Source organism: Aquila chrysaetos, chromosome 6 (assembly GCF_900496995.4).
Source record: "Aquila chrysaetos chrysaetos chromosome 6, bAquChr1.4, whole genome shotgun sequence".
NCBI classification, from domain to species: Eukaryota; Metazoa; Chordata; class Aves; order Accipitriformes; family Accipitridae; genus Aquila; species Aquila chrysaetos.
Window position 1 is genome coordinate 41,893,031 of NC_044009.1, and position 26,575 is coordinate 41,919,605.

Sequence of the window (26,575 nt, forward strand, 5' to 3'; positions counted from 1 at the left end):
CTCTACATCTGGTGTTTAGGTTTCTTGTTCAACATGCACACAGTCCTCATAAATTAGTTCTTTGGGCGTAACCTTAACTGGAACACAACTCTGAAGACGTAAGTCTTCACAACTGGTGTGTGCAATTATCTGTTTCTTCTCCCAAATGGTGTGGAGCAGGGAGAGAAAAATGACAACACAGGCCTTCAAACAGACCGTTGTCTTGCCAAAAAAACCCCAACCCCGAACCTAAACCAAAAAAACCCAACCCAAACCAGCAACAAAAAAAAAGAAACAAAATTAGAAAGTAGAATCAGAATTAGAAAGTAGAATCAATCGTTGGCAAATCACCACTAAATGCTACAACTCATTCTTCAGGTACCCATCCCTGGCAAGCCCTGCATTCTGTTCTTAGGCAATGTCAGACCATGCATAATTATGTTGAGCTCCTTCTCAAGGTTTCACCTACAGAAGTTTCAAACCATACATATTTTGCTTAATTCTCATTTGTGGCAATGAAAAGAAAACCTTTGCCAAATTGAACTCCTTGATATTGCTAATGTTAACATTGTGAGTGAAGGAAATGTCATATTCTTTTAGTCTCGATTAGAAAGATCATATGCCACAGCACTAACATAGAAAGGCTACAAGATTTGTCATTGTCCCATTTGCCTTGATGAGAGATACAGAAGAATTACCTGGAGATGCATTTCATAGAATTCAGTGCAAGGGTAAGGAGACCCAGAAGGTAAAAAGAGACTTAGCACTTTCTTCCTATTTATTAAAAGCTGTTCCTTTAAAATTATTATTTCAGTGCAGCTTTTGGTGTGCCATATGAAGTTTACCTCTTCCTAGTCCCATGGAAAAACCTGTGGCCCAATTTCAGAAGATGCTGAGTAACACGTAGTTTTCACTGACTTAAAAGATGATAGTGAGGGCTGAGGACTTCTGGCTCATTGTGACTGCTGTACCCAACTATGGGGATATGAATGAAAACCAGTATACTTTAGTTTATTTTTAGAAGTCCACTAAAACTCCCACAGTATCATAAACCTATATGGACCAAGGTCAGATTATATATCCTCGATCTAATCTGTAGATCATAGGATACAATTACAGAATTCAGGTGAGACAGAAGCTAGGGGAAAATAAAAAGTTAAAGGATACTCTAAATTTTCAGAAGAGACACCCTTTCATAGAGTTTCACTTTACTGGCTGGCAATGTGCAAGGGTTTCTGCAGGAGCTTGGCAAAAATTCCATTCATCCTAGACAGTGTGGAATGATTTGATCACGTGAAGAACAACTTTCTGCCATGCTTCTGTGCTTACTCCCTCCCTGACACCAGTACTGACAATCTAGAATTCTATAGCAAGAAGAAAAAATTTTACCTTATACAAAATTCTTTGATTCTGATGAAAACTCATTAGATCTTGCTTCATTAACTCTACAATGCTCTATTTGGCTGGAAGCATGCTTTCAGTTCAGATCATATGCTGACATTACACGCATGCTACTTAGATAATCTAGAAGAAACATATGTAACTGGGCCTAGTGAACTACTAGCACACTTCACAATTCCTAATTGTCTAAGTAGAAATTCAGGTACCCAAGGACAAAACTTCCATCTTAAAATGCATAAAGAAACATGCACACAGAAAATGCATACACAAACACAGCCATTATGGTGGTCATGGGCAAAAGATGTTACAAGAAAGGAAAGGTGCCCAAAACAGTAATGCACTGGAGAATTCATGAAAAACAGCAAGCTTCTTTGTAAGGAGAACACTTTGGACCCTATATTTCTGTGAAGCTTTACAGAAATTATACAAATAAAGCTGGTTTGTATCTTCCATCTGAAAATGACAAGTTATGAGATGCTCACAAAACCAGATTTACTTCATGCATATAGTGGGAATTTAGAGAACAGCCAGAAGTTATACTCTAGAGCATACAAGCCTGAGCAAGTACAGTACCTTAGTACATCATAAGGGCAGGCTTAGGTGGGCCTCCCAGCTGTGTGCAAGGCACTGTCTGTTTTAACCTTGTTGTCTGACGTTTTACTGTGGTTTCCTGTTTTTTTATATTTTGGAAAATAGCAAATAAACATTCTGTATTCACTTCCATGTCATTCATGATTTTATAAACCTGTTTCAAATCCTTGTCTGCTTGTATTGTTCAAGCTGAAGAGCCCTTGTTTTTCAATCTGTGCTTGTACTAGGAGCCATTAAATACCTCCAATAATCCTTGTCAAATTTTCTGTCTGTTTTCTAGCCTGAGATAAGGACAGGCAGAACTGCATGTAGCATCCAAAATGTGGGAACCCACAGATTTCTAGATTGACACAGCAGAGTGTTGGGGTTTTTTCTTTCCAAAAATTTTTTAATGCTATTTGCTCTTTTTCCCACCTTGAGTTGATAAGTCAGAGAGCTGTTCAGGGCAAGATCTCTCTTTTAAATAGTAATAGCTAATAAAAATTGAACTAAGTAGATTTTATTTTTCTACTTTGTATTCATCAATGCCAAATGGCATTTGATGTTTCATAGTCCAGACACTAAAGAGAATAAGATCCTTTTGCAGGTGGCACCCCACCAATTTTAATTTTAACTCTTTAAAGTAGTTCTGCATTATCTGCAAATTTTGTTATCTCACTATTCAACCCCTTTTTGCAGATTGCAAATGTGCTGAACACTACACATACTACCACAGTTCTTTAGGGGAATCAGCATTTATGGTACTCCCAGCAGTTAAGAATTTATGACCTCTCCATGGAAGACATGATCTGCTAACTGAAAAGCAGACAGCAGCTGCAGATCATTTCTTCTTCAATCTTCTACATTTAATCATATTCTTTTATAAAATTCAATGTGGAGAGTTCCCAGAGGTGCATGGAGTATTGGCTTTGTGTTCAGTCACCAGAGTATAGCTGTTTGAATAAAGCATTGCTTTCCCAGGTACCATAAAATCTACAAGTCCATTTGTCCTAAATTATTTCTGAAGGACTCGAGTGGAATTTCAGAGCAGCACTGAGTGTCAAGCTGCTTTGAGTTTTCTTAATTTCTAAGTTCAAACACCAGCCCCAATTAACACAGCTCTTAAGAAAATGCATAAACCCTACTTATGTCTTTTGGAATTAATCACATGCATAGGTGCTTTTCCTAAATTAGATTTTATTTCATTTAACAAATAAGTTTACATTTATTCAATTTAAATTAACATTGTTACAGGAGTCTTCAGACAGACCCAAAATAACCTGAAACATCATTCAGATGAAATACAGAAGACTATGAAGGTGGACTCTACCCCTTCCAGTATAATGGACATGAGGGGAACACACTGTACAGAGAAACACATTTCTCTGTAGCTATAATGTCAATCAGCAAGTGAATCAGAGGTTGTAACCCTCTGTTACACTAATGGGGGCATTTTCACACAGGTGTTGCAGTCTCAGAGTGGCAGTGGTTTTTTGATGGAGCTTTAATAAATCATTCTACCAGCAGTAACATCTGCCTTTTTACTTTCCCCACATTGTAGCCAGCTGACCTGTAGCCATTAAGCGCATGAGGAGAGTTTTATGCAAACCACCCATATAGCTCACCTGGACCTTTTTTTTCTGTAAATACAAGTTTTCTGATCTTAAGATGGGATTATAAATGGACTGAATCTCTGTCCATCTTTAGATCTATATTTATATTTAGTCATTGTCCAATTTTTCCCTAGGTTGGGAATTCAAAAGCAGTCAGATGCCATAAACCTTGGATAAAATCTAGGTGGAAGATTAGGGTGTTACCCCCATTGCCACCCAGATGCTGTCCTGGCTCCCTCCTACTCCCCTGTAGTTGTTGCACATTTTTATGAGTTAAATTGGCACACGAAGATGACAAGGTCTCTGCAAAGTGGTGAAATTCTGACATTTTGTCAAAGGAGGAGTGTGAAGGATACCAAGTTATGTACAAACTGAAGACATTTTCAGTTCCAAAATAGGTAGCTGTCATGTGGGAAAGTGTCACTCTGACTTCATAACTGAAGATCTGAGACACGGAGGCACTCAGAGACTTTGCCAAACTCACACTAAAAGGAAATGATCTTTCCATATTTAGTAATGTTAGATCAAATAATCTGACCATATTTCCCCCTTGCCAACAAATTTGCTATTGCAGCAATCAATGCGAAGACTGAACTGAAGTTGCAGCAGAGGAGGGCAGCTGCTCTTCTAACCCTGAATCATGAGTGAAGCCATCAACATCATATTAATGTGTTTGTATACAGGTATCAAAGTGCAAGGTATCAAGTAACAGTAAAGAGGGTCCAGACAGAACAGGTCCAGAGTCTTGGCAGCAAAATGAGAAGCATATAAAATAGTGTTACAAATAAGAGAATGTTAACTCACCACCATAGGAGAATGTGAGCAATAGAATAAGATACAACTCTGCCAGCTCCGAGTAACTTCAATACTGCCAGACAGCTCTGCAGAATATAAGTGTCTGTAGAATGGGCCAAAAAGATTTCAAAGGCAAGGGCAAACACAAAAGCTCTCAACAAAACAGGGAAGATAAACTTTGCAGCCCTCTCTTGGGTGAAACTCTCATCAATTTTAATGAGAATTTTCTCTGCTTTGGAGTCTCTCCTTAAAGAAAAAAAAAACAAACTGCAAAGAGGAAGCTTTCTTCCCATGGACCAACTGATGTTAAGGCCTTTTAAAAAGTGTTAAATTTTATGAGGTGCTGAATAGTTTGAATAGCTTAAAATGCCAAAAAATGCAAAGAAATAGCTGACTGTGTGCGTGGTTATGGGCAATTTAGGATTATGCAGTAAGAATGTAAATGAGTTCAAAGGGAAACAACTCTGGCTGCTGAATGGAAATAAGGCACTTGCTAATTGTTCCATGTAGCCCAGTAAGCCCCTAATATGTGCTCTCTTTCCCTATCCTTCTTTTCCTCCCCATTTTTGGTGATTCTGAATCAAGATGCCTATCAAATATTACTAAATGAAGCAGCTGCTTTAAGTCAATAGCAATAAGTTTAGGAGCATACCAGAAATTTCCTGACCAGTGTTCATTTCAGAGCAGCAGCAATCTTTGCTACAGAAAACAAGATTTTGAAAAATCAGCCCAGAGTTTCACTGTGTTGCGAGAGCTGTCAGAACAGGAGCAGTTCATTCATTTCTACTTCAACAGGACAGCCTGATTTACTGTGTTTGCTGCTACTTTTGTTCATAAATTTTATTTGGCAGCACTAGAAGAAAGGCTGAAACATAAAACAGTTCAACACAATAAAAATAAATTGTTGGGAAACTGTCTCCCCTCTTCCCACCACAAAAAGCTTAGCTTTTAACACTTGACAAAGATTTTTACTTTCAGTTGTGAATCCTTCATTCAGTAGCAATTCAGAAGGGTGGATAAAGATTGTTTAGACCAAGCGCAAGCACTAGGAAGCCCCGTGACAAGTACAGGATGAAATTAACACCAACATTTCACTCTGTCATTAGCAAAATACGTGTATGCCCCCATTTAGAAGGAAAACTGAGAACATTTAGCTGTTTTATCTCACAGAACTGATCACCTAATCCAGACACTCTGAACCACAGCTTCAGACTAGGACATCATGAGGCCAAAAAACTGCTGATACCACATGAAAAAAACCAAAACTAAACAGTGTCAGTTATTTTCAGAGCAACAATCCCTTCATAACAATAATATTTGGGGTTTGAATTAGCAGTCACTTTTTAAAGATGACAATCCACTCTGTTTCTTTCCTTTCTGACGATCATCATTCAATGTAATAACACTTGCAAAGAAGTAATTTTTCCATTGCATATGATTTCTGGAAGACTGAAAGATTATTTTTTTTTTTACATACCAATGCAAAGTTTCTGTCTTAATAGGACATGAATTTATTTTACAGGTCACCGAATACTAGTAGCCCTATCTTTTTCTAGGACCTATGCCACTGACCAAAAGAGCTTCATGCTTTCCTAGCTTAGGGATGCTGTTCTTAGGAATTCAACACCAATACATGCTATCAAAAGGTAAGGAATCTCTATAAATTTACATGAGCATACACAGTATGCATGACCTACTGTGTAAAATTAATAAAAAAAAGAAAATATGTGCTTTCTTTCTGTGCCCAAAACACACAGCTACAGGAAAATACATTTGGAGCTATGAAATTCATAATTAAGGGCAACAATCCACATCTGGAATGTAAGGTGGTAACAAAAACTCTTTGCTCTGAATGAACATGCTCGTACGTTATCAATTTCCAGCCAGACAAGATTTATTTCCTGCAATTTAGGAGTCTGGCAGTGGCCACAGAAAATGCAAAAACTGGATTTTGTTGCCGAGTTGACTGCACAGTTGTATGTTCATTTAAAGACTGTCTGCTGATAGTGACGAACGCTGCTGGCAAAGGCAGTGCTCTGGATAGGTTATAAAAATTCTCAGTTATGTGTACTGCTTCGTTGTTAATGCTACTTGGTAGGGCTGGCAAGCACACTGGGCATGAAATGTTAATTGTTTTAAATTTCATTAAAAGGTAGAACTGATGTAATTACAAAGAGGTATAAAATGCAATGCTTGATTGTGAAGATATGCATACATTAGACTGCCTAAACATCTACCATTTCTCATTGCATTGTTTATTCTGCTATGCATTAAATAATTAAGACTTCCATACATAAGCCTATTGCAAATCATCAACTGCTCATTAGCAACTGTCAGTGATGTTTTTATCCTGTAATAATCTGTAAAATTTATAAGCTTTCCAGGCTTCACACATATACTTTTTAATAATGTCTTAGCAGGGATAACTCATACAGTACAGTACACAAACTGCTATGTTTAAAATAAAAATAAAAATCAAGGGCTAAGCAACAACTGTTTAAAAGAAAAAACCCTCAAAGCACTAGCTGAAATACTAAGTATAGATTGATGTGGCTATAAATTTATAGTTCAACAGTTCAGAATAAATATTTATAGACATGCTGAGTTCAAGAGAAATTTTGTGGGCTTACCTCTTCTTTCTAATGCTTTCTCTCAAAACTAAAATTGCTGTGATATTGGTAAGAGCAACAACACACGTGCACTCAAAAGTAGCTGCATTTGTTTAGGTTGTGGAAAAAGTGCTTACTCTGCATATGCTTTCAATAGAGCTCTGCTTAACTGCAGTTGCTGGCATTCCTATTGAGAGACCTGAACAAATCCAACATAATGTTTTCCATTAAACCTATGAGCGTGTAATAGTCTCCCAAGAAGATAAATCTTGGTCTACACTTCTGTCCATTAGCATATTCCAACAGGCAAACAAACTAGCTTTTGTGTCAAGGCACTGAGGATCTAATTCTGGCATTGTGTTTTCATTAAGTGATGCTCTTAATCCAACAGCAGGCACGTAGATATTGGTGATATCTGCACCTATTGCAAACCTTAACTTTCTCTTCCAAAATCAGAAGCTATTTATCTCCAACAGGGATAGGTTCATGTCTAAGCTACTGGATAGGAATTGAACTTCTGGAAGACAGCAGTTCAGTTCTGAATCCAGATACGTATTCTGTGTGATCTTGCACAAACCAATAAATCTCACTATGCCTCAGTACTCCACATGAATGTCAAGGGGGGTAACAATGACTATTTCTTCCGTTGTTTTAGCTAGGAAGGTCATCAGAGAAGGATCCAACTCTAGTCTGGCCTGTGTACGTGTTAAATACGATCAGCAAACATACACTAGGACTCCAGTTGAATTAGGCTGTTTAAGTGGTACCATAAAAAAAAGCAAAAATCAATTACCATAGTTCTTTAATCTTTTTTTCCAAGATTTTATCACAATTTTTATTCCAGTGCCCTGGCTTTTAACATAACTCTGTTCTGAACTATTTATATTTACCTCCCTGTAGAGACGAACTGCTGAGTTATTCTTTTATAAAGGAACACCAGAATTTATATAGAAAAAAGAATGAAGCTTAAGTATATTGAACTCTTGTTCCAAGGTGTTCACAGAACAGAAAAATTCTTTATTCATTGTTTGCCTGATAAGTATAGTATGGGAATGTGATATAAATGAGTTAGATTTCAGATACAAGATACCAGACACCACCATGTGTGGAGGGGGTGCTTTTACAAAGCTCTTACAAAATAGCGTGCATTAGACTAATATTCTAAGCTTTGCAAAAACAATTTAAATAATACATGCACCATAACTATAGGCTTGCTTGTATATTATGGGGCACATGGAAAGAATGGCAACCTCTCAAGCCACACAGTTACAATTTGACTTTACTGTGCAGCTACAGGAAAATTACCATTCTGATTCAACATGAATAGAGAGAGCACAGAGCCGGATAAAATAAGCTCAATATTCTGTCACCAAAAGCCAAGTAACCATGAACAGAATTATTTAATTTGTCAGTCTTTGCTTCTCCATTTTCTTTGGGTTACATGTGCAGATTGTTGTCACCTTTAAAAGAAAAGTTCTGGTATATGTTACACATTGGCATACTGTATGACTTTTAATTAGTATTTTAGTAAGCTCAGCTGTTGTATTTATAATAAATAGTATATTCCATAGAGTAACATTTACTATAGTATTTTGAAAAGATGCAGAAAAGCAAGAAAAATTCAGAAAGAAAGATAAAATGATTTATTTTTCCATTCTACCTCATTCTGCACATGACTTACAAAAGTCTCTATATAAGCAATAAAAACATGCAAAGCTGACTTGGAATTTGTACCATTTTTAGGCACAGTATTTTCAGAAGACAAGGATTGCTCTTTTCTGTCTGGCTGCAAGTTTATAGCAATGCACTAATTTACAGAGAATAAAGCTATCTTCATGATCAGAAAGCCTATAAAAAGGGGGGTTGGGATGGTTTTTTTTTTGTTTGGTGGGCTTTTGTTTGTTTGTTTGTTTGTTTTAAATGGAACATTTCCAGGTTTTCACTCTCTTATGCAGAGTGGTGTACATTCCTAAAACTTCTCTGAAGAAGAAAGGTATAAGAGCTTAGATCACCTCTAGAATCTCACTACAACATATCTTCAATGGGGAAGGCTAGCCCAGAGGTCAGGTTACTAACTTGTGAGTCAACAGACATGATTTAATTCCCAACCAATAACCTGGCTGTCAAGTTTACTAGAAGAATAAGTTCAACATATTTAGACAGGCAATTCAAGGCCCTTATACTGGACTAGTCATCTCAGGGATGACCAGTCAGTGGAATGCCTTGATTTTCTGGCTCCTACTAGTCCACAGAGCTTTGACACATAACATCTGACAGCAATTCAAGTAGCAGTGTCTCCCTCATCAAGCACCACCCCAACATATCAACATCTCTCCTCTTCCAAAGTTTATTTCCTCCACATAAGAGGAGAACACAGAGGTGTGTATTCACATGTGATGCTGAACTATGAACTGGGATGTCTTTGGGCTTAAAAATCATGATGAAGGCAGACACTAAACAATGAGCTCTGGCCGCTTAGGCACAGAAATATGTGCTCTTTCAGGTACCTGCTAGAGATTCAGTAACCTCCAGTAACACAGCGATAATGTCTTACAGACTGAACATTAAAAATCAAACTAGGCACCTATGGAAGGACAATCTGGCCTTGCCTACTTTTCATCTTGTCTGTACCCTCTGTTTGGATCCTGAAACTGGTTCATTGCTTGCCATGTCTGGGACCATCAGTAGACCCTGTTGGAGTACACACAGCCCTGCCTGCTGTGTTTGGAGCCTGTGGGACTGCGGCCCATTGGTGATGGCACAGCCCGTGCATGGCTCACCCTCAGCTCCTGGCTCAATTTCCTTTGGGGAGCAGCCAGCCCTTGCTGCTCCCTGTCAGACAGACTGGTTTCTCTCCTTCATGAATGGGTTGAACTGTACACGATTCACAGCAATGTTATTTTCTGTTCAGCATGCACTTAGATGCTAGGGAATCCAGATGTTACATGTAAAAAAAAGTATGTTGTCTGGTTTTGCCCAGTAGGTTTCCAAACTTCATACTGTATCCATGAGTGAACAGAGCCAAGTAACATGTCAAAAGCAGAAATTTTTAGCTTTGGAGTCTAGGTGTTAGAGTGAGTGTGGACTGAGCAAAACCGCAATGAGTAATGATGTGTTTTTATTATAAACCTTCTCCACATGTGGCCTTCTGCAAAGATTCTGAACGCATCATGCTTGCTGTCTATTAATGACTACTTTCTTTTCCTGCAGGGGAAAGGCAGAATTATACCAAAAAGTGTGATTTGGTATCATTTGGTGTAATTCAGGTCAAACTCTCAGGGACACATTTATAGCCAGTCAAATGCCTACTTTGCTATTTTACGTGCTCTCATAGTTACATATGGTACTGAACCCCTCCCTGACCTTTGTGGTTTCATCAACCAGATGAAGGCAAGGTGCTGGAGTAAAGTTTAAGCCTTGCATATGATGGGAAAAGGCAAATATATTACTAGTTAGCCAAATGCATGTCTGATGATAAGTATTCCATCCTACCTTTTGGATCAGCTAGAAAAAGGAAATCTAAAGTTTTTCCAGCTAGGGGAATATTTCTGGAAGGGAAAAAACAAAACAAAACAAAAAAACCCCCAAACTTTTCCCCCTTTCATCCCTCTCAGGCCAATATAGGCTACTGCAGCACAAGGAAAAGAAAGTTAACTGCTCACACTGTTCCAGTAACTATGTCTTCTTTAATCTTTAAACCTATTATGACTGTGAAAGGAGTTAAATGCACAATTCCCCAAAAAAGCAAATTTAAAAATTCATAATGAGAAAATTTGCAGTCACATTTCATGTACTAAGAACATTTATTTAAATAAGAAAGCACAATGCTACATGATGAGTTTTATTGCCAGTGGAGTTGACCACAACAAAGACTTATGCACTAGCCCAGAGGAGCAAGGGAGACTAGCCTGGAAAAGATGATGATATATTTCAAATTAAAAGCAGAATTGAAGAATCTAATAAGACTTTGTTGAAATTTGAGAGATTCATGATTAACCATCATGGGACAAGTAAAATAAGAAGAATTATACTGACTGCTTCTACCCTGACTTACATGGACTCAATCTCTGAAAGTATCTTTGTTCAGCTATTCAGGATATGCTGATTAGCTGTTTTTCTCTTAGGAAACAGGTAGATTTTCTTCTGTTCCTTTTTCAGACATTTTTGTCTTATCATTCCTAAACGGTGGACTTTATGATTAGTCCTGGTATTCATTCCATCGTTCCTTTTCTAAAAGACTGAACCTTCTTTACACCACAATATGAATATTTTATATCTCCTTTTCCTCTGCAAATTTGTCAATATATAATTTAATAATTTTTTCTCTGATTTCTATTTAAGGACTACAGAAAAATAGCAAGTCCAGAAATCCCTACTAATGAAGTAAATTTTCTTCAAAATCAACCCTAGGGATATCCCTATGGATAAATCCTTAAACAAACACACTTGCCTTCTTTAGCTGATACAAAGCCGTGCTTTACGACAATACATCACAGTAGTGGGTGATCACAAAACAGATATCTACAATAAACTTTTCAGAGTCAACAGTTTGTTGGTTCCACCAGCTCGAACTGGGAACAGGTAGATGCAATTAAATCACACAGAATTTTATTGTCAGGTTCCTCATGTAATTTTAATTGCTTCTATCTCAAAATCTAAAATAATTTGAAACATGTTAAAGAAAAAGTAAAGAAAGAAAAAGTGGTGACCAAGAGCAGCACAAATGCACGGTCTGGCTTCACTACATATATACATTAGTTGAAGTGTTCTAAAAAACTTCTATTATTACTTCCATTATTATTAAAAAATTGGTTTTTATGTTCCTTTAAGTACAGTAGTTGGTATCAAAACAAGCAAGAATAGGGAGCAAGTCTTTCTGCCATTGCGCAGAGCAGCAGACAACTCCTGTCCCCAGCTGGTTATAGATAAGCAATTAAGGTGGGAAAGGAGATGGAAAGCAAACAGAATAATAAATTTGATAGTGGCAAATAGCACATTTCTTCCACAATTTGGGGGTGGGTGGGTTACTGAAAACAGGCTCAATTATATATATTTAAAAAAAAATCAACCCTGAGAAATGGCAACTGAGAATAGGGATACTGTATGTCCAGTCTTCCCCAGTCATGGCCTCTTTCCTGCTTAGAAATTTTGTCTGGGTGGAATTTGTGGATATTCAGCATTGTCTAGGATTTCTGAACATCTGGCAGATTGGAGCAACTCTGCAAAAGGTCTGACCAAACTTTGCTGCCAAACATCCAGAAATCTTGGCTGTTGCCTCCGCGCATGCACAGATCAGTTGCATGGGATGGTGTAGTAAGTCCAGCACTTCTGAGAGTCATCACATACACTGCACACAGGCAACACAAGGAATGCTTAAGTACTTCTACCTGGAAAGTCCTGAGTATAACTGTGATGGCCATAAGTGACAGGGAGACAGGTATGAAGTGAATTTATGAGTTAAAGAGACTGAGAGACAGGATTGGAGCTCACAGACCACTACTCCTTTCTAAAACCTAGAAATTTCTTGAGCAGCAACTTGCATCCCTGCAGGTTTTTTTTAAGGAATATCATATGCAAGGCAGGGTAAATGGGTATCAACACATGGGTGCTTCTGTCAGTTGATGAAGGGAGTGTCTTTGAATAATTCTGGGTGTAGATGACACTGTGTGAGGAAGGAATTTTGACTGAACCCCACCTTAACCACTTCCCAGCAGAGCTGCCACTCCCACTTTGCCCTTGTCTAAAGCTGAAACTCTTTTGAGCCACTGCTTCTATATGCTACTACAGAGTTATACAAGAAAATAAAACCAAATAAAATAATGCATGCATTACTCATAAGAACACGTAAATGGGTAAAAAACCAGCACTGTGGTGAGTGAGTATAACGGGAGGTCAATTACACCAAGGAAGAAGAAATAGCAGGAGAAGATCCAAACAGAAAAAAGATATGCAATAAGCTGTTCACAGCCACCTAACTTGTGTTTATTTTCCTTTTTTGTTTCAGCTGTCTATACCCCAGTGTCTGTTTGATACAAAATGTTTCAGTAACTTCTGAACGCACCACATTTTTCCCAAAGAATGGTATGTGGAAAGAAAGATTGAATAAGATCTCCACTCTGATAACTTTTTCAATTCTTTGCTCCCCAAAACATGCCTCAGTGTTTCGTATCAGATTTCTGGGAGTATCACAGTGCATGGTAGTTTTACAGATCAGCACAAGTCCTCCCACAGCTTTCACTTTCTTCAGACAACTGTCTCCCATGAAAACATGGATCTTACTTGGGTTTCTTCCTCATATGGCTCAGAACAGGCACCCCTCCAGAAAGTGCAGATCCAAAACCACTGCCAGGTTCATACAATCAGCTGCCCAGTACATTTTGCAACAACAAGCATCTCATGCCAACAGCAAAGGATTTTGTGCCATGTCATCATCCTCTGTCATATGGGCTTCTCTCATTTCAGATCCTGCCACCTCAAATCTAGACATACAGTGTAATTAAGGCATTCTTCTGGAGTGCCTGCTGACTGAGGCTTGGAAGCAGAGCACATATTGCTGTTTTGAGTCCAAAGCAAAGGGAAGATAACAAAGATTTTGCCATGCAAATCTGGTGCAGCAGCCACAGTAAAAAAAAATTGGTTAGATCTCAGTTTTTCCATTAGCAGGTAGTTGAAAGGATTTACAAATGCTGTGGGAGTGTTTCCCTTCAATGCTTCTTTTAGTATCATAGAATTGTTTAGGTTGGAAAAGATCTTTAAGATCATCAAGTCCAACTGTCAACCCAACACCACCATGCCCACTAAACCATGTCCTGTAGTGCCTCATCCACACGTTTTTTGAATACCTCCAGGGATGGTGACACCACCACTTCCCTGGGCAGCCTGTTCCAATGCCTGACAACCCTTTCAGTAAAGAAATTTTTCCTAATATCCAAACTAAACCTCCCCTGGCACAACTTGAGGCCATTTACTCTTGTCCTATCACTAGTTACTTTAATGCTTCTCTACTCTTTGTCTCTTAACACACCACATTAATGGGTCTCCCTTCTATCGCAGAACAGATGGCAGAATCACTCTGTCTTCCCATTGCCTGATCCCAGTTTATTTTCTTAGGCATGATGTTTCAAAAAGTACCTGTGCAACCAGCAGCAGCAAAAGCAGCTCAGTTGGCAAATTGATGCACCTCATTAGACTTAACTGATTCAAACAGATACAGATAGGGTGTTGCAACAGCAGGGTGGTAGAAAGACAACCAGAAAGAACATTAAAAATGGACAGGATTTGTCAGTGACCTGGCTTGCCTTAAAATTTACCATCCAGCTCCCTTATCTGGAGGGGGATGGAAGGGGAAGAGCTTCTGCTCAATGGGCAGCAAACTGAACTAAGTACCCCAACATCTACTCAAACCATGAACTACATGTCAATACATGAAACCCAGCTCCCTGGGATTAGAATACCAGACTAGATTTAGTAGTTTGATATCTTGGTTCTGGCAATGGACCACATACGATGGTTCACATGAAGCAGAAAAACAACCCATACTGCACTGTTGCCAACTGTGCAATGTTTTATTCAAGGAGAAAAATTCTTTCCTGACCCCTAGGCAATCAGTCTGTGGTCTGTAGCATGACATTTGGCTGTTCCTCTCAAGCAAAGCTGTAGCACAAGTATTCTTTAGGCTCATAAAATTAATGACCGTCAATATCACCCTCAAAAATTATACGTGTGTGCAGCCAAAGCAGGTTGAGTTAACTGCTTGCCACAATCAAATGCAGAAGTTAATATCACTCTGAACAGGGAAGGGTTTGTTGGAAACCAACGGTTCTTTGACTTGTCATTTTTTACTGCTTGACACTCAGTGATGTTACAGTAAAGAACCAGAAGTGTTCACACTATATTTTTGATATAGTGAGGCTATTGCTATTTAAGTTCAGCAAAATTATATGTGGGCAGCTAATCATACAGTTTATCAACTAAAAATGCTTGTTTTGGGCAACCACCTTAACTTTTTTTAAAGCAACAATGCTACTGCAGACTATTTTATTGGTGTCAGAACCCAAAGCTTAAAATAGGGAGGGAAAGACCAAGAGAACGTGGTTCAGTGGTTAGAGAGCAGTAAAGATTCTCATTTTTGGTTCTCAGCTTCTCCATCAGTTTGCTGCAGAAACCTAAGTAAAACTCTCTGTACCTTGAAGTATCTTTCTGTATAGAAGTTAACATGGACTGGGGAAACCTGGATGAGAGCACCAACATTCACTGACTCCTTCTGTGGGCAGTCACAGTGCAGAGCCCTGCTGGGGTCAGTCCATCCTGCTGCTCTATTCATCTACACACATCACCAGGACTTCAGGGTCCCTGTATTTTTTTCTGCTGCAGAAGGCCAACCTGCTTACTAAGACTACCCCAGACAGTCATGAAAAAACTTTTCAGTGCTTCTAAACACAGAAAGGGAACAGGAGGATTAGCTTGCCATCTTAATACACACATGGCAAGGCTCACAAATCCAAGCAAAAGCTGAACCTGAGCCTTAACACTAGCATGGGCCAATTCAGGCTGAGAGCAACACTTAAGCTGTGGGTATATGTGGATGCAGAGTGGAGTCAGGGCAACATTTAAGTAACTGCTAGGTTCTACAATGGAGACTTATCCTCCCCTCTAAACAGTTACAGTGATTTACAGCTGGATAAATAAAGTTGTCCAATATTTAGAAGTCAAATTTCTAAATATGAAGTCAGAGGTCTCAGAAAGGATGGAGTTCAAGACATGACAGGCTTCAGTCACTGAGCCTGCAGTCTCTGGAAGACCAGTAAACAGGATACTAAGAAATCAGGAAGGCACAAAAACATGCAAAGTTGTGGAAATCGGTGGCCACCCTTGCCCATCACAAGAAAAGGAAACTTGTACAGATTTGCAAATTCCAGCGAAAAATCTTGCTAGGGCCTTCTGCCCAACACTTGTATTAATACATGCTTGCCATTCTCATGAGTTAGAAAAGCTACTGAAATTCATGGAAATGTTTAAAAGCTTTATTTCATTTGGCTGTATGGAAAATTATACAATTTGCATCTATATTGGTCTACTGTGATATTTTGAACCTTTGCTATAGAATAGTGCAGCTGAGTTTCAGAGAGTGAGAGAGACTGAAACAAATTAAATTTTAAACTAGGTATATGGCTAATGATCTTGTAGCTCAGCACAGTAATGTGTTCCATGTCATAATTAAAGTACTCTGCACAGGTTTCAGAAAGTGAAATTTAGGAACACCCAAAGTCTGAAAGAATTTGACAGGATACTGTGCTTGGATTGTGAATTGATCAAATGTTATCAGCAGCATCAAAATACCACCTTGCCTAATAATTCACAGATGCTTATTCAGGTGCTATGGCTGAAAAGGATTTTCCTGTCCTTTCATGTGACACTTGCCACAGAAACACCCATGATATTTGCTACAAAGAAAGGAATCTTCTTCATTAGTATGCCATTGAGCATTTTAAAATCCAGTGATGTTCAGATGAATTAGAAAGATAAAGATATACAATCACAATTTAATGTTGCAAAGCACTGATAAATATTCCAGTGATTAATACAACAGAGAAACAAACAGCTTAAAACAAAGCCTGGTAACATTTTGGCCTGCTCTTCTTTTCCAAGAGTATTTTAAAGGCTCTGATGGACAAACTGCAATGCCTTAGCACAAGGCAGGAGATTACTGCCCTGAGCTGTTCACCTCACACAGGATGTGCAATTGAAGAACAGCACATCAATCAATTCCTAACAAGCTGGGAACCCACAACACAATTTCATAATAATCTGGGATGGTTTCCCTAAAAATAACCTCAGCAATTGATTGATGAACAACTGAGATGTTCACGCAGCAGACATTTGGGGAGCATCTAGGGAAGGTAACCTTGCCTTTGCCTTACTAAGTGGTTCCACCCCTTAGTTGGTGCTCCAGGCCAAAATCAAGCTCATACACTTGAAAGATGATGAGCTAACTTTTTACACTGAGGTCACACTGGAAAACTGAGATCTGCAGTCAGATATAGATAAACCTGCTGAGATTTTAGTAAGAAAACCAGGGTGGTAGTGGGAGGAACAGAATAAACAAAAAAAAAGAATTCCTGTTAATGGCAACTCCAGTTACTTTCTACCTCAATTGCCTACATTTATGGGCTATTTCTCAGTATCTGCGCTCTCCTTGATCTTGAATTGCCATTTCACACAACTTATCTTACATGCTGCTGGAAAGAAAAGCAACAGGTTTAACTCTGGGGCCCTCTCTTCCTTGTTCACTTAATGAGAGTACAGGATCATCACAATATCAGATTTATATCCTGTCTTGGATTCTCAAAATGTTTGTTCTTTCTGATAAGATAAATTCCACTGCAAAGGAACTATTTGAAGAAAATCTCCTGTCTAGCCATTTTTAAAACTTTTTATTTTTCTTTAGCCTGAGTCTAGTTCAATATTTATACTGTGTGATGAAGCAGAGTATCAGCAACAACCCATCATAACATCTGTAGCCTATTTTCCAGGACAGATAAATCTAAGTATGTTCAGTAGCTACTTCTACTACGAACTCTTAATAAATTGTTTTTATTAAGATTGTCCTTCTGAACAGGTCTACTGTCCTTATGAACCACTGGAACATTAAAGTGATAGAAGAAGCAACATTGTACTAACCAGCTGAAGACGGACCCAGATGATACAAGCTCTGCAGGCTGCTGCAGCTGTTAAGTGACAGTATCCTTTCAAACTGGACTATTGCATTCCCCCTCACTCTGCCCACGTTACTAGTCTAGGAGCACAAACAAAATACTGAATTTGAACCCACCAGTTATAAACAACAGAACCAAACACAATCTCCCCAACCATGTTACATTATAAACAACACATCACACAGACTCAATTTTAAGAGTTGTTATTATAATTAAAAACCTAATTTTTCTTGTATAAGATAAGGAGAACATGCTGTGCTCCATTACTCTCTATGTCCAATTATTATGATGTAGCTTGTTGTCCACCCCCCCAAAAAAAAATTTTAAAAATTGCAAGATCATATCTCAGCCTGCAGCTAGGGTGGATTCCAGGAAATTTGGAACTAATTCACAATGATAAAGATTGGCTGTTTTATGTCTTCAGCTGTGTTACATGTTTCTTCTCACCTGTGTTAGCTGAGAGAGGCAAAACAAATCTCCTTCAAGGCAGCAAGCTGGGCTGAACCAAAAACAGCAATGCTCCATGCATAGCGAGAAGCTGAAGTGCCAAAGACAGTGGCTGTAATTGCGTCATCTTGGTTTGCCAAACCGTTAAGACACGCTACTTGCCACAAAGTAATTGCAGATCTCACGTGTATTTCAGCAATGCTGTGCTCTTCATGTTTGGCACTTAGAAAAGCACTTTGAGCATTAAAGTTTTATTTCAGCTATACGACATGCATGCAGCTAGTATATTATCATCCCCATTTTAAGGATGGAAAGTTAAAGGTTTCAGCCATGCTCGTATACCAAATGGGAAAAACTGGAATTTAGATTTTCATCAAGTAGGTTCAATCCAGGACTTCAAGCAAAGCTTTGTTTCTTCAGGGTACTTAAGACAACTTTGTTGTCTTCAAGGAACTTAAGCCTATCAGTTTAATTAGTATTGAATTTGTGTATTTTTTCCAAGGTACTAAAAAAACCCCCCCAGACTTTACCCTTCCAGCCTTCAAAGTGACTTTAAAAAGGGGATAGGTATCCCTGAAAAATTAACACTTTAAAACCAGATCTGAAAAAAATGCAAAGCAGTGATGGCACTCTAGCTTGTAGGTCATTATATTTTCCAGTTGCTTCCATTTGACGAATAATAAAAAGTCCGCATCGTGCACTAAAATTGGAAGTATTCCACTTGAGCTTTTAATTAGGAAACATGAGAAATGTAAAACCAAATCTTAGCGACATCACATGCTTCAATTTTGATTTCACTGTACTACTATTGCCAGTTGCAGTGCTGTCTGGAAGAACCGGTCAGAGTTAGGATAGTGTTGTGCATAAGTGTCATAGGCATAAAGTAGCAACATGTTGCCATTTTTCCACTGTGTCTGCAACAAAGCAAGATGAAATAATGGGGGGGGGGGGGGGGTGGAGGATAAAACCAGTAAGAAAGGGAATGCTCACCGAGACTGATCAATATCATACACACAGGGGATTTCTTACTGGTACCTTAAAATCACAATAAAAGTAAGATATTTTTAAAAAACCCTTTCTAAAGGTTTGATAAAAACCTGTTCTTTGGTTTAAATACTTTAATTGAATTATCTGCTTTCTATGAAAAATGCCAACTTTTCTTCAAAAAGTCAAAGCCAAGAACTACTTCTGAGTTTTGGTTTGGCACTTAAAAATTTATATACTCCAAAAATTGTTTTTCTGCCCAGTTCCTGTTGAAAAATCCCAGTTCCTGGCCTGGTCTTGTATAAACAAATAAGATAAATATCAGATGCCCTCTACTGGCCCTCTGTTTAAGTTAGAGTTTCAGAAGTTATGAATTTCCTAAATTCCTTCTAGCCCTTGCTTTTGTCACAGTAAAGTTGTAGTATCCTGCGTCTGTCAGACAAGTCCCACAGCTTCAAAAATAAAAGTGCGGTCAGTTTGATGGTATAGCTGTCAGCATGCAATCAGAGGATGACATGGACAGAAGGAAGCTGAAAGGGCTGAGAGGAAAAACTGGCAGCTCCAGGAAAAAGATTTGGGTTAAGGGAGGAGAGAGGAAGATGGCTAGAACAAGGAAGACATCATACCGGGATTGAAGCGTGAAAGAAACATGGAGAATAGGTAGTCTCTGATTAGAGACAGTTCCTGAAGCAGTTTTCCACTGATCCTAAGCTCAGTGCCTGGCATGCTCAACCAGGTTATACTTAGCACATGCTTAGGTTTTGCAACACTCTCCTCTACTCAAACAGACCTGTAATGCTCCTGCCTCCTAAGGAGGGTAAACACTCATGTATTCTTGTTGAGTAAAGGTCCCTATTGCAGAGCCCATTTCACTATCTTTGCAGCCTACTAGGCAGCTTCAGGAAAGGGCAAAACCAAATGGAGAAGTATTCCATCATCTGTTTCTTACCTTCCCCTCAAATCTTGCAGTGGCTCCCAGCTGCACTCGGATATTCCGAGGAGGAAGAGTAAATGCTGGTGCTTCAGCAGGGACAGGGGGGCTGAGTGTCAGGGAGGTTTTGGAGACTCGAGTAGATGTCACCAGTTTCACATCCCCCATGATGTGGACTGTAGAAGAGAAAAAAGTGGTAATACAGAAGTTATGATGATTAATTACTTACATTACAGTAACAGCTAAGAATCACATCAGGAGCAGGTTGTCCTGTATGTATACTATATTCATATACATAGTAAAAGTCTTCAGCCTAAGGTGACAAGTGCTATTTTCTGGGTGCGGAACTGAGACCCAGGAAGACTGCCTGTGTGCCTACAGTTGCGGTCAGGGTCACAGCCGTGAGCTGAACTCAGTTTGAACTCTCAAGTCCCAGGCCAGAGCCTTAACCAAAAAGTCATCCTTTACAACTGCATTAAAAGGTAATAACTTATTTCAGGAGGATATTTTCACAACGTGACTTTGATTTTCCTGGCCTGGAATACACCAAAATCAATAAGTCTCAAAAGTAGAGCTAGCGTTAAACAAGTACTTATGAAATAAAGAGACCTCTGTTTGCACTGGATTTAAGATGCAAGCGGGAATGTGGAAAATCTGATTTTTCATACCACGCATTCAAGATCTTAAGATATATCTGGATATCTCCCTCCAAAGTACTGCTAGTACATAACAAATACTTTTGCAGAAATTCCAAGTCTCTACTTTACTGCAAATCCTTCTACAGCATATAGACTAGTAAAATAGCATAGACACCAAATTTCATAATGCTACAAAAATGGCATTTTAGACACCTCATTACAGATATCTGCTTCAGAGGTGATTCTTCTGCTACACATTTCATACTTCCCAGCAGAACGCAAAAATTATTGTATTTTTGAAAAGTAAAATGTCATGTTTTCCAGAAAAAAACCTAGTAGCTGACCCTAGTACTAATTCATTGAATCATCTACATAAATTAGAAGCCCCACTGTAAAATGCCTATTTAATAGACAAGTTTAACAATGAAAAAAACCTGAGAGATGGCTTGACCCACCAATAGGCCATGTTGAACCAATGGAGAATACTAGGCTTCCAGTCATAATCCTCTGCCATACACATCAATTCATGATAGACTATGTATTTATTCACCTGATTCTGATAAAAGTTACAATAAATAATACTTGAGTAAACAGTGAAACTTCATTTTGAACAAGAGAAAAATCAATTAACTAGGGCAACATTATTGTATGAAGGATACTTTTTCTACAATAGGCTGCAGTTATCTGGGGAGCAGGGGAACACAAAACTCATTCATTTCCAAGTAGTACTTAAACTCCAATGTCACATGTATGCATGTGAAAACCCAGCCTGAGAACATAGTTTTCCATATAACATATACCTGACATGTTCCATAAACATACAGAAACACCTTCTCCACATTGATCAAAAGCAGTTTAAGAGAGCAGCTCCTCTCATGGAGGTTATTAGGCTAAAAGTTAGGTGTTGAATCTGAACTAGAAGTTTTGGCGCTCTCACAGTCAACAGAGAGGAAGAGGCACCTCCAGAGGGTGTTTTGTTCTAATGTGTGGGAGTAACAGAGCTTTCTGCTTCACAGTATGCACTTGTCTGGAACTATGGTTTAGAAGGCAAACCCTTCCAAGATATCAGTTAAATTATGTATGCACACAGATTTTCAAAAAATGCTTGACGTCTCCTTCCTCATTCATAAGAATCCAGATGAAGTGGACTGCGGATTTCTTCTGGAATGGTGTTCTGTTAGCATTTCTGTATGTCAACATGCAAAAAAGCAAGAAAATCCTCTAGCGTTTCTAACAATTAAATTGCTGAGACAAAAACATAAATGGAATAAAGATCATTTCTTTAACCATGATGCAAAACTTTAAACTGAGAAATTCTGCTGTCATTTACATAAGAGTTAATCTTGCAGTGAATCTCTGTATTGGCACCCAGTAACTTGAGAGCACAGCTTAAGTCTCCCTTTCCACTATAAGCAACTCTTTAAAACACAAACAGAAAAAAAAACGCCCAAACTATCTTTGTACCTTAACTTACAAAAGAACCATATGAAAGCATAATATAATTTAAATATGGAAGAAACTGATTGTATTCCACAAGAGATGAAATCAGACTTGCTTCTTTTCTAACAAATGTACTTAGCGCCCTAACAGACGAAGAATGACAGTGTCTCACAACTATAGTCAATGCAACAAACAACCATTTGCTTGAAAGAGTGAGAGAATTATTCTTTTGATTAATTGTTCTTTCATTAAGGACAAGACTCCAGACTCAGTTTGCCACTCAGCTAAAATTGCAGTTTATCCCAGGAGACTTTCAATCAATTACACAGCTGTACACTGATGCATACTTAGTCCATATTTGCCAGCACATTTTTAAAATTTATTTTTCTTTACAGATTAAGAACAAACATTTTTCAAATCTCAAATTACCATAAATATCAACTGTGATCTTTTGCCACTTTTAGTATATGACATTGATAATTTTGTATCTGCTTACCACTTGTGAATTGGCCTAAATCCCATTTTAAGGTTTATTTCTAATTTTCTTTTTTTCTGTCCTCTTCCTCAAAGTGCTTCCTTAAATTGCTCTTTTGGAGAGATGATCTGCACTTTTCAACATGCTCGACTAACTACTCAATCTTCAGTTTTTCTTCCCACATGTTGTTCTCCTCTGCTAAGTTACACCTTTCCATAGCCTCTAAATGCCAAAATCTGCAATCTCTCTCTAGCTGTGAAACTCTTAACTAACAAATCAGTCTGCCAATACAAGACTGCAATAAAATTTTCAAACCACCAGTAGTGACAATAACGTGTCAGGTATAATACAGATCCTATAAAAATCTTCTCCAGTCTGAACTGTAATGCATTTAATTCCCTAAGAAGTCAGTAACAAAACCTATCCTTCCACACACATCTGCATCAACTTTGCAGAGAGCTTACAAAACCAAAACAACATCAAAAAAGCATATACCCCCTAAATTTTGTTTTAAAAGCAATATTTGTAAGAGTAGTAAAATTGAAAACAAAACAAAAAAAACCAACAACCAACGTCCAGAATCCAATGCAAACTTGATATTCACCCATGCAAATGCAACTCCATTTTGGTCAATGGCATTATAATGGCTGAAACAAGCAAGAGAGAAAACTGTATGCACTGCAGATGCTCACAGGTCCATTCTGTAGGGACTAAATGCTCAAGTATCTGTCCTTAGGTACAATGCACTGCTTATCCAGGGCAACTTTAAGGAACTCATTAGGCATGACACCTGCTTACATACACAAACCTCCACACTGGGTATGCTGCAAGGCCAAATTCACCAAGTACCTGAAACAGCGCCACTGGCACACACCTGGAAAATGCACTGTATTCAACATACACTCATCCTCCAAGCATCACTGGGCTCAGGTATGTCTGGCCTGCATTGGACAAAAAGTGCTGTGGCTAGGAAAGGCCCTCTGATGAAAAGACTGAGCTAAAGCCCAACACCAGCTTTCCACTGATTTCTCTGGCTATTCGATCAAGCTCTACACAAAATGAAATAGAAAAAAAAGAGAGAAGGGAAGGGGGAAGGGAAGAGAGAAGAGAAAGAAACAGGAATGGGGAGAAGTAGAAAGAAAGAAGAAAATCCTAAACAACTAAGCCACTCTTACTGGTCAGGTTACACTTCTATCGCATGCTGGTAAGATGCCAAAAACTGTCAACAAATTGATGCCTAATATAATGAGACCATAAAGCATAAAATAAAGTAATAGCTAGTCTTTTCCTTAAGCACATCTTGCACAGATCGATGTTTTTCTAAATAAAGTGTCTAAACAGGATTGAATTTACAAATTAATATTAGCTCAAATCAGCACAAGCAGTTTTCTAGCAACATAAGCCTCTAATCATTCACGTTTAGCAGTCTGACTTTAATTAGCTATGTAAGCTGAAGATGCTTCTAGTAAATAATTAGGAAGTGTTTTTTTTCAGCTTAGAGGATGTTTAACAATTATGCTCCTAAACAAATAAATAATTCCATGTTGTGCAATCTGGTGTTACTATGGAACTACCGTGTCCAAATATTTCAAAGAAATAATGTTCCAGAGAACAAATCTTGTTCAAGCTTAAAATTTGATAGACAGGAAGAAAGCAGACACTTAAAAGATATGGAATGTATCTGATTGGGTTTTTTTCTTTTATTTAAGCAACTTTCTAGAATAAGCCTATCCCTAAAACCGTTTTCTTCGGTATTTCAAGCTTGCTGCTGAATAAGATTTCAAGGATGCTACATGAACTCATAACATTTCATTTCACATGCTGTGCACACCTAGACTATGGTCTTTAAACAAAACCAACTGTAACTGAAGTTGCAATACAAACATTGTGGTATTAAACATAAAAGAAAACCACCATGCAAATGTTGGCTTGTAGGGTAGTGATGTGGTTAGACAGCATTTCTAATCTGGATTTTTTTTTTATTCTTAACCCTTTCTAAAAAGCACATAAATCCTTACAAATTCTCACAGTGTGCCCTCTAATCTTTCTAATACCAAAGCAGACTAATGTGTTTCAAGCATTTTCTACTGGGAACAAATCTCTGTCACTCGATACTCTGCTCACAAAAATAAACCCCAAAAAGCAAACACTAAGAAATCCACCTCAGTTTTTTCTCCTCCATTTATTTTATATAAGTAAATACTTACCATCAGCTTCCTACATAACCATTTAATTATACTAATTTCCTTTTACCAAGTCCTTCCTCCGAGGCAGAAGAAAAATGAGTTGCAGAGAGAGCATGTGTGTGTGTATGAGTAGAGCAAGCTCACGCAAGCGAGAGGAAACCAGAGCTGCCAGCTGAAAAACCTTTATTTGACTTACTGATATTGCAACTCTACACCTAAGCAGCACATTTTTACTTGGTCCAGCTATTCTGATATTTTAGCCAGACTGCCTTCAATAACCCCTGAACCATCTCTGAAATCTGGATAGAACCTTTTGAGCTCTTTAAAAATAGGAGCGAAAGGACAGACAGCCCAGGGGTTGGAGCATTTGTCTGCTGTTTGGGAGTCCTGGTTGAATTCCCTGCTCCATAATGGGCTGCCTGCATGACCTCAGGCAAATCACTAAGCCTCTCTTTTGCCATGGCTCCCCATTTGTAAAGTGGGGATTATTGTACTTCCTTACCACAAAGAAGTGCTGCTAGGATAACAATATTAAAGGGTGGGAGTCAGGCTACAGTAATAGGACCACATAAATAGCATAACTAGCAAAAGGCACAAAATTACCATAAACTTACAAGAAGCTGGATCTCATTATAGCTTTCTTTTTCTATGAATAACCGGGGCGGGGGGGGGGGGTGGGGGGGTGGGGTGGGGGTGGTGGTGTTTTCAAAAAACATGCATTTAAAAACACTAGGTAAAATTTATTCCCTTACACAGATCACTGAATTCAACAGAGTTTTGCTAGGGACTAAATGTTATCCATTATCTTCAAAACCTTCAGTATTTAAAAGAGTTTAATTTCTAAACCTGCTTGACTGCTTCGCCTTTTCACACACCTTATTTCCTTTCCTACAGCTTCTTTCTCTACCACAAACACTAACATGTGGTTACCATCCTTCTATACAAATTTGTAACTGAACACATTCTCCACAGAACTATAGAAATGAATTTTTACAGCTATATGACTTGTGACTATCTTTTCAGTCTTGCCCTCCAAGACCACACAAGGAAGTATCCTGCCTCCTGTCAGCTACTGGTACCCAAGAAACAGTGTGTAGGGAAAGCAATAAACCATAAAGGATCAGCAAAGGTGATGAAGTCATGTGTAGACTTAGCAGATGGGAAGAGGTTAGAAGCTGGAACAGCAAGCAAGGGACTTGTAACCCCACCAATCATAGCCACACTATTCCGGGCAACTTCTCCTTCAGACCCGGTAATTATAACAGGTATTATTTTGTATCAGTCCTGACTGGACTGGGGTTTCTTCCTCTGTTGTCTCATCCATAAATGATCATCATTATCTCACTTGTTCTTTACATACCTAGTTTCTAGAAAAGCCCTTTCATCATAAATATTTTCAAGGCATTTTCAAGCCAGACCCCTAAATGTCCTATGCTTTTCCCAGTAAAATTTGATAGCAACTATTAGACATGGCAGTAGGAACAGGAGCAGATGCCAAATCTTCACGCACAACTCCATGATCCAAAAGTTTTGCAAGCTTAAGTTTTGGCAACACCATGCATGTAAAATCTCTGGGTATGTTCCCACAATATGCATTTGCATAACTGTCCCACACAAATGGGAATTACAGATCAACTTGCAATTTGTGCTAAAGCTTAGGCTCACTAAAATGACAGCAAAAAAATTCCAAACTAAATTACAATTTCTTTTGGGACCATCTTGTCAAAGATTTTCCCAGAAGTAAGCAAGTTCTTCAAATCCCATCATTTCAGTGCCTTGGATTTCACACTCA

General features: G+C 38.4%; 1 protein-coding gene across 5 annotated transcripts in view; it reads right to left on the reverse strand.

The window, feature by feature from the left end:
- The window catches only part of MYLK (myosin light chain kinase), a 225,222-nt gene that overhangs the window by 139,497 nt on the left and 59,150 nt on the right, over nucleotides 1-26,575 (reverse strand). For 4 of the 5 annotated variants that reach the window (XM_030017474.2, XM_030017475.2, XM_030017473.2 and 1 more), the window contains exon 2: nucleotides 20,063-20,220. In XM_030017474.2, coding sequence (XP_029873334.1) covers nucleotides 20,063-20,212 — 150 coding nt within the window. In that variant the 5' untranslated portion in view covers nucleotides 20,213-20,220. Of the gene's footprint in view, nucleotides 1-20,062; nucleotides 20,221-24,804; nucleotides 24,824-26,575 lie in introns of those variants that run through there. The other variant, XM_030017476.2, reaches the window with a different exon arrangement.